At 38.2% G+C, this 9,647-nt stretch overlaps 1 protein-coding gene across 1 annotated transcript; it reads right to left on the bottom strand.

Moving 5' to 3' along the window:
• Nucleotides 1-893: 893 nt before the first annotated feature.
• Nucleotides 894-1,385, bottom strand: LOC128127295 (zinc finger protein GIS2-like). The gene has a single exon (XM_052765748.1). The coding sequence runs from the start codon at nucleotides 1,383-1,385 to the stop codon at nucleotides 894-896; it is 492 nt and encodes a 163-aa protein (XP_052621708.1).
• Between the last annotated feature and the right edge of the window lie 8,262 nt (nucleotides 1,386-9,647).

The raw sequence follows: 9,647 nt of genomic DNA, 5'->3' as shown, positions 1-9,647 counted from the left end.
TAACAGATCAATGAGTCATGTTCTAAATGACCTTTCATCGGATGATGCAACAGCTAGACTCAAGTCTCTTTAAGTAAAATTCCATAATGGAATATACCTTCGTTCGTATTCTAATGTGATATGATCACATTTTAGCATATAGCATTTCTAGCTACAAGCTTCATTAACAACGAGCGCGGTGATATTGATCACATTGATTTCAATCTTCTGACTTAAGTCAGATGTTACATCCAACTTTGTTCTCTGAACCACATAACAAACTCATCGTAGTCGGATTTAATTTGATATGACCACTAGGGTCAGAATATCAGTCATATTTTTAGTCATTACCGAAAACAATGGTAACGAAATACTTGCATAAAAACGAACTCAATTACAAGCTTCTTGGTAACCTTGTGACTTTCCCTGATCCAAGCATAAGTCTTGTGCTTCCAGTAGTATAGATCTCTAATACTATTCACACCTACTCATACTCGTCCCAAGTATTGTCTCACAGTCCCCAAGTCCTAAAATCACAAAACAATTTAACACATAAAATGTGTACAATTAATCATAAAATTTTCCTAGACTCTACTAGGACTTCTTCCATGCGTATCTTCACTCATCAATTCTACTCCAACTCAGTTGGTGCTGAAAATTCCAGACAATGCGACAACTTTGAGAATTACACCAATCGTTCCATCATCCTGCCAATCGAAGGTATACTTCATATGTACCATACTCCTCTAAACGTTCCGTTATTTTATCAGACATAAAATAAAGGCAAGATACCACCTTCGATATCTTCCGATAGGTGTCATTCAATACATCAGATAACAAAACCAGGGTTTATATTAATTCTTGAAACTATTACACTAAATTTCAAGTTCACCCTATACTATGCCTCTAATAGGCTACACTTCCTGATACAGACTATATCTTGATATGAAGTTTTCATTCTTGAAACCTCGCGTTGTTTTCGCTTCATCGAGGATCATGTGGAATGCCTTTGGATTTGCTGGTTCATTCTTCTTTGGGAAATCTCTAGAAAAATGCCCTTCTTTGTTACATCCATAGCACACCTTCTTGTCGGATGTGCACTTCTTGGCGTAACGACCTTTCATTCCACATTTGTAACAAGTCACCTCTTCGTCGGATCTCTCATTATGCTTCAGTGGTACAGTTGGCTTTGTAGTTTCTTCCCTGTTCGGGCAGTCCTGCTTGAAGTTCCCTTCTTCATTACATTCGTAACATACCCTTTTGTTGAATGTACATTCATCAGCGTAATGCCCATGCTTTCCACACTTAAAACATGTCACCTCCTCGTTACTTTTTATAGAGTTTTTCTTTTTGCATTTCCCGCACCATTTTTCTTTACCTCCACTTTTTCTAGACTTCGAGAACATGTTGTTCTTGTCGGACCTTGAAGACCCCTCAAATTTCCTCTTCTTGCCAACTTCAACCTTGTTGGAGATACTACCGTTGATCACTCCTCCGACTGACTTAGCAACCCCGATAATTGTCTCAAGAGTAGGTTCCTGGCGTACTGGCACAATATGTTTGTCCTTACTTTGTTGAAGTAAACACCTTGTTTCCTCCATCTGATGATCCAACATCATTCGCACCATTCCGTATACTCCCCCCATCGTGATTGGCTCAGGTGCAGCTGTTAGCTCTGGTGCACTCCCAATCACGTGTGGCTCAGGTTGCGGGTTATCATTTCCCAATCCATTTTGCGTGTTTTCCATTTCGATCTATACACCAAATTAGGTGAATTTAGATCTCTATTGCGATAGACATTTAAATCATCCTTATCACTCCAAAACGTTTACATGCTAGTTCTAATATCATAGTCGTACGCTTAGAATCCTAAACACATAAGGTTTCCAGATCCGGTCGGCAACAGACCATAGATCCGAATAAACAATTCCATACATGACAAACATATAGCATTTAGCACATAAAAGCATTTTAGGCATCTTTCCTAAAATATACCAGTGCTCATGTCATAAAATATGGTAGACACTCATCTCACGATCATCACTTAGCATTCTAAGTTTAAGTCTAGAAATCCTAGAAATTCCTAGTTCGCTTAAACTAATGCTCTGATACCAACTGTAACATCCCCAATTTCACGGCCAGAAAAGACCGATTTGTTTATGCTTTGTTTTTAAAATCAGAGTAATCTTTTAAAGAAAACAATTGCGGAATTTGTTCCAAAAACAAAATGTTATCAGAATTTATCAAAACATTTCTCAAAGAGAATGTACTTTTCATTAATAATAAAACCTCGGGATGTCATGTTCCGATACAGACCAAAAACATAAACAGTATAGAATAGACCTTACAACAATCATTTATAACTACTGATCTATAATCCAAAATCTCTCGGCAAGTCCACCAACTTATACTCTTTTGCCATTACTTGTAATGCAAAGAAAACTGAGTGGGTCAAGCTTAGGAGCCTGGTGAGCATATAGGGTTTTCAACCCACAATAATATCATTATTATATTCAATCATCAAACAATCAACCCAATTACCCATCCCCATTATCTTCTTTATTTCTTAAAGATTACCCTAAGAATCAACTATTCCTCGTTCATTTAATCCTAAGGATTATCCTAAGGAATCGGCATGAAATCCATCGTTGCCAGGGTTTTCTCAATAGACACTATATCCGTAGTTACCAAGCGCTAACTCCATAGTCGTCGGGGTTTATCTCGTTTATTGACAGTATTGGTTCCGAGACATCCTCTAGCAATACATATCAATGGGTTTTTAGAGTACACCGGTGAACATCAAGTCCACAACACCTACAAGTTGCGAGCTTGCTAGTTTTCTACAGGACTGTCTAGAATAGTCCGTGGTTGTTATCCATACTCTGTTGAATGACGGGGGCCATCGTTTGGGTAAAGGTTTCGCTCATTTATCCCCTGTCACCCTCATCTCATGATCTATATCATCTTTCGTCTCATCCCCAAACTAATCTTTCCTCACACACCAACTATTTCATCTACCCATGTTCTACCCAACATATTTGTAGATATAAATCACATATATAGTTTAAATCATTTAAAAAAAACCTGTATAAAACATTCATTCAACAACCATCTCAAGTAAACCAACAACATATAAACACATAACACGTATTTCATAGCAAATACATCATATCTATGCAGTAGATGAAAGTAACCACACACTCACTTGATCAGAAGATGATCGGACAGCACTACAGCTCTAAGAGTAGTATTCTTCGGTAAATTGGAAGATCTTCACACACCGGGCTTCTCGCAGGCAGAGCTTTGGCTGGGAAACTCTTTTCTTATCAGGATCTTCGGCCTTCGGGACTTCCTTTGGGTCTCGAGATGATATCGTGGCTTTGGGGGTTAAAATAGCGCTTAGAGAGGGTATCGGGCGTGGGAGAGAAGAGATAGAGCAACCAAAATCGGCTGAACCTCGATTTCTATTTATAGGGTCATTTTTCAGCTCTCACATCGTGAATTTTAAGTTCTCACGTCGTGAATTCAATAGTCATCAAGTGCATCATCGCCACTTGCGTCTGTCAGGATCCAGAAGCCATAAATACTGAGTTCACGTCGTGAACACTGTATTCATGTCGTGAACTCTGACAGTTTTGGAGTTTTGTGCCCCGAACTTCAGATCTTCATAACTTTCGCATACGAACTCTGTTTTTGATGTTCTCTATATCCACGCACTCGGTTTAATGTATTCTATGACTTTCATTTAGATCGCTAAGTCCAAATATCACTCTAACGTAAATTCACTATTTACGTCGCGCTGTGTCGTGCTGGTTCTGTCGCGAAACTTCGACAAGTCATAACTTCTTCGTTATAACTCGGATTTCGGAGTTCTTTATATGTACGGAATCCTTGTAACATATAATACAACTTAGTTAAGATTACTCCTTCTAAATAATATTCCATCAAAAAGTCATTTTTGATGCTTATCGTCTCTAAATTGACTAGCCCGGATCTACGGGCATTACAATTATCTCCCCCTTAGGATGATTACATCCCGGAATCATCAACGAAATAGGACTTGTATAATGATTCCATACGTTATCTCTTCATCCTAGGTAATAACTGTAAGTTCTATGTTTCCTCGAAAGAGTATCTAACTCTTGGACTTCTCGATAGCAGGTAGTGCTCAATCATGCATCTGCTCTTCGTACTGTGTTGTTCTTTCAATCGTAACCTTCAAGTTACAAAATAAATCCTTATTTAGGACTCCATCTTCTTCTTAGGATAAGTACTTCCCATTATCTATTGTAACAGATCAATGAGTCATGTTCTAAATGACCTTTCATCGGATGATGCAACAGCTAGACTCAAGTCTCTTTAAATTAGATTCCATAATGGAATATACCTTCGTTCGTATTCTAATGTGATATGATCACATTTTAGCATATAGCATTTCTAGCTACAAGCTTCATTAACAACGAGCGCGATGCTATTGATCACATTGATTTCAATCTTCTGACTTAAGTCAGATGTTACATCCAACTTTGTTCTCTGAACCACATAACAAACTCATCGTAGTCAGATTTACTTTGATATGACCACTAGGGTCAGAATATCAGTCATCTTTTTAGTCATTATCGAAAACAATGGTAACGAAATACTTGCATAAAAACGAACTCAATTACAAGCTTCTTGGTAACCTTGTGACTTTCCCTGATCCAAGCATAAGTCTTGTGCTTCCAGTAGTATAGATCTCTAATACTATTCACACCTACTCATACTCGTCCCAAGTATTGTCTCACAGTCCCCAAGTCCTAAAATCACAAAACAATTTAACACATAGAATGTGTACAATTAATCATAAAATTTTCCTAGACTCTACTAGGACTTCTTCCATGCGTATCTTCACTCATCAATTCTACTCCAACTCAGTTGGTGATGAAAATTCCAGACGATGCGACAACTTTGAGAATTACACCAATCGTTCCATCATCCTGCCAATCGAAGGTATACTTCATATGTACCATACTCCTCTAAACGTTCCGTTATTTTATCAGACATAAAATAAAGGCAAGATACCACCTTCGATATCTTCCGATAGGTGTCATTCAATACATCAGATAACAAAACCAGGGTTTATATCAATTCTTGAAACTATTACACTAAATTTCAAGTTCACCCTATACTATGCCTCTAATAGGCTACACTTCCTGATACAGACTATATCTTGATATGAAGTTTTCATTCTTGAAACCTCGCGTTGTTTTCTGCTTCATCGAGGATCATGTGGAATGCCTTTGGCTTTGCTAGTTCATTCTTCTTTGGGAAATGTCTAGAAAAATGCCCTTCTTTGTTACATCCATAGCACACCTTCTTGTCGGATGTGCACTTCTTGGCGTAACGACCTTTCATTCCACATTTGTAACAAGTCACCTCTTCGTCGGATCTCTCATTATGCTTCAGTGCTACAGTTGGCTTTGTAGTTTCTTCCCTGTTCGGGCAGTCCTGCTTGAAGTTCCCTTCTTCATTACATTCGTAACATACCCTTTCGTTGAATGTACATTCATCGGCGTAATGCCCATGCTTTCCACGCTTAAGACATGTCACCTCCTCGTTGCTTTTTATAGAGTTTTTCTTTTTGCATTTCCCGCACCATTTTTCTTTACCTCCTCTTTTTCTAGACTTCGAGAACATGTTGTTCTTGTTGGACCTTGAAGACCCCTCAAATTTCCTCTTCTTGCCAACTTCAACCTTGTTGGAGATACTACCGTTGATCACTCCTCCGACTGACTTAGCAACCCCGATAATTGTCTCAAGAGTAGGTTCCTGGCGTACTGGCACAACATGTTTGTCCTTACTTTGTTGAAGTAAACACCTTGTTTCCTCTATCTGATGATCCAACATCATTCGCACCATTCCGTATACTCCCGCCATCGTGATTGGCTCAGGTGCAGCTGTTAGCTCTGGTGCACTCCCAATCACGTGTGGCTCAGGTTGAGGGTTATCGTTTCCCAATCCATTTTGCGTGTTTGCCATTTCGATCTATACACCAAATTAGGTGAATTTAGATCTCTATTGCGATAGACATTTAAATCATCCTTATCATTCCGAAACGTTTACATGCTAGTTCTAATATCATAGTCGTACGCTTAGAATCCTAAACACATAAAGTTTCCAGATCCGGTCGGCAATAGACCATAGACCCGAACAAACAATTCCATACATGACAAACATATAGCATTTAGCACATAAAAGCATTTTAGGCATCTTTCCTAAAATATACTAGTGCTCGTGTCATAAAATATGGTAGACACTCATCTCACGATCATCACTTAGCATTCTAAGTTTAAGTCTAGAAATCCTAGAAATTCCTAGTTCGCTTAAACTAATGCTCTGATACCAATTGTGACATCCCCAATTTCACTGCCATAAAAGACCGATTTGTTTATGCTTTGTTTTTAAAATCAGAGTAATCTTTTAAAGAAAACAATTGCGGAATTTGTTCCAAAAACAAAATGTTATAAGAATTTATCAAAACATTTCTCAAAGAGAATGTACTTTTCATTAATAATAAAACCTCGGGATGTCATGTTCCGATACAGACCAAAAACATAAACAGTATAGAATAGACCTTACAACAATCATTTATAACTACTGATCTATAATCCAAAATCTCTCGGCAAGTCCACCAACTTATACTCTTTTGCCATTACCTGTAATGCAAAGAAAACTGAGTGGGTCAAGCTTAGGAGCCTGGTGAGCATATAGGGTTTTCAACCCACAATAATATAATTATTATATTCAATCATCAAACAATCAACCCAATTACCCATCCCCATTATCTTCTTTATTTCTTAAAGATTACCCTAAGAATCAACTATTCCTCGTTCATTTAATCCTAAGGATTATCCTTAGGAATCGGCATGAAATCCATTGTTGCCAGGGTTTTCTCAACAGACACTATATCCGTAGTTACCAAGCGCTAACTCCATAGTCGTCAGGGTTTATCTCGTTTATTGACAGTATTGGTTCTGAGACATCCTCTAGCAATACATATCAATGGGTTTTTAGAGTACACCGGTGAACATCAAGTCAACAATACCTACAAGTTGCGAGCTTGCTAGTGTTCCACAGGACTGTCTAGAATAGTCCGTGGTTGTCATCCCTACTCTGTTGAATGACGGGGGCCATCGTTTGGGTAAAGGTTTCACTCATTTATCCCCTGTCACCCTCATCTCATGATCTATATCATCTTTCGTCTCATCCCCGAACTAATCTTTCCTCACACACCAACTATTTCATCTACCCATGTTCTACCCAACATATTTGTAGATATAAATCACATATATAGTTTAAATCATTTAAAAAAACCTGTATAAAACATTCATTCAACAACCATCTCAAGTAAACCAACAACATATAAACACATAACACATATTTCATATCAAATACTTCATATCTATGCAGTAGATGAAAGTAACCACACACTCACTTGATCAGAAGATGATCGAACAGCACTACAGCTCTAAGAGTAGTATTCTTCGGTAATGTGGAAGATCTTCACACACCAGGCTTCTCGCAGGCAGAGCTTCGGCTGGGAAGCTCTTTTCTTCTCGGGATCTTCGGGCTTCGGGACTTACTTCGGGTCTCGGGATGATATCGGGGCTTTGGGGGGTTAAAATAGCCCTTAGAGAGGGTATCGGGAGTGGGAGAGAAGAGATAGAGCAACCAAAATCGGCTGAACCTCGATTTCTATTTATAGGGTCATTTTTCAGCTCTCACGTCGTGGATTTTAAGTTCTCACGTTGTGAATTCAATAGTCATCAAGTCCGTCATCGCCACTTGTGTCTGTCAGGCTCCAGAAGTCATAAATACTGAGTTCACGTCGTGAACACTGTATTCACGTCGTGAACTCTGACAGTTTTGGAGTTTTGCGCCCCGAACTTCAGAAATTCATAACTTTCGCATACAAACTCTGTTTTTGATGTTCTCTATATCCACGCTCTCAGTTTAATGTATTCTATGACTGTCATTTAGATCGCTAACGCCAAATATCACTCTAACGTAAATTCACTATTTACGTCGCGTTGTGTCGTGCTGGTTCTGTCACGAAACTTCGACATGTCAAAACTTCTTCGTTATAACGCGGATTTCGGCGTTCTTTATATGTACGGAATCCTTGTAACATATACTACAACTTAGTTAAGATTACTCCTTCTAAATAATATTCCATCAAAAAGTAATTTTTGATGCTTATCGTCTCTAAATTGATAGCCCGGATCTACGGGCGTTACAATTATCTCCCCCTTAGGATGATTACGTCCCGGAATCATCAACGAAATAGGACTTGTATAATGATTCCATACGTTATCTCTTCATCCTGGTAATAACTGTAAGTTCTATGTTTCCTCGAAAGAGTATCTAACTCTTGGACTTCTCGATAGCAGGTAGTGCTCAATCCTGCATCTGCTCCTCGTATTGTGTTGTTCTTTCAATTGTAACCTTCGAGTTAAAAAATAAATCCTTATTGAGGACTCCATCTTCTTCTTAGGATAAGTAATTCCCCTTCTCTATTGTAACAGATCAATGGGTCATGTTCTAAATGACCTTTCATCGGATGATGCAACGCCTAGACTCAAGTATCTTTAAGTCAAACTCCAGAATGGAATATACCTTCGTTCGTATTCTAATGTGATATGATCACATTTTAGCATATAGAATTTCTAGCTACAAGCTTCATTAACAACGAGCGCGATGCTATTGATCACATTGATTTCAATCTTCTGACATAAGTCAGATGTTACATCCAACTTGGTTCTCTGAACCACGTAACAAAATCATCGTAGTCGGATTTAATTTGATATGACCACTAGGGTCAGAATATCAGTCATCTTTTTAGTCATTACCGAAAACAATGGTAACGAAATACTTGAATAAAAACGAACTCAATTACAAGCTTCTTGGTAACCTTGTGACTTTCCCTGATCCAAGCATAAGTCCTGTGCTTCCAGTAGTATAGATCTCTAATACTATTCACACCTACTCATACTCGTCCCAAGTATTGTCTCACAATCCCCAATTCCTAAAATCAAAAAACAATTTAACACATAGAATGTGTACAATTAATCATAAAATATTCCTAGACTCTACTAGGACTTCTTCCATGCGTATCTTCACTCATCAATTCTACTCCAACTCGGTTGGCAATGAAAATTCCAGACGATGGGACAACTTCGAGAATTACACCAATCGTTCCATCATCCTTCCAATCGAAGGTATACTTCATACATACCGTACTCCTCTAAATGTTCTGTTATTTTATCAGACATAAAATAAAGGCAAGATACCACCTTCGATATCTTCCGATAGGTATCATTCAATACATAAGATAACAAAACTAGGGTTTATATTAATTCTTGAAACTATTACACAAAAGTTCAAGTTCACCCTATACTATGCCTCTAATAGGCTACACTTCCTGATACAGACTATATCTTGATATGAAGTTTTCATTCTTGAAACCTCGCGTTGTTTTCTGCTTCATCGAGGATCATGTGGAATGCCTTTGGCTTTGCTGGTTCATTCTTCTTTGGGAAATCTCTAAAAAAATGCCCTTCTTTGTTACATCCATAGCACACCTTCTTATCGGATGTGCACTTCTTGGCGTAATGACCTTTCATTCCACA

The sequence above is a fragment of the Lactuca sativa genome, chromosome 7 (assembly GCF_002870075.4).
Source record: "Lactuca sativa cultivar Salinas chromosome 7, Lsat_Salinas_v11, whole genome shotgun sequence".
Taxonomy (NCBI): Eukaryota; Viridiplantae; Streptophyta; class Magnoliopsida; order Asterales; family Asteraceae; genus Lactuca; species Lactuca sativa.
Note: the sequence above shows the minus strand (reverse complement) of the source record. Positions and strands in the feature narration are given on the sequence as shown.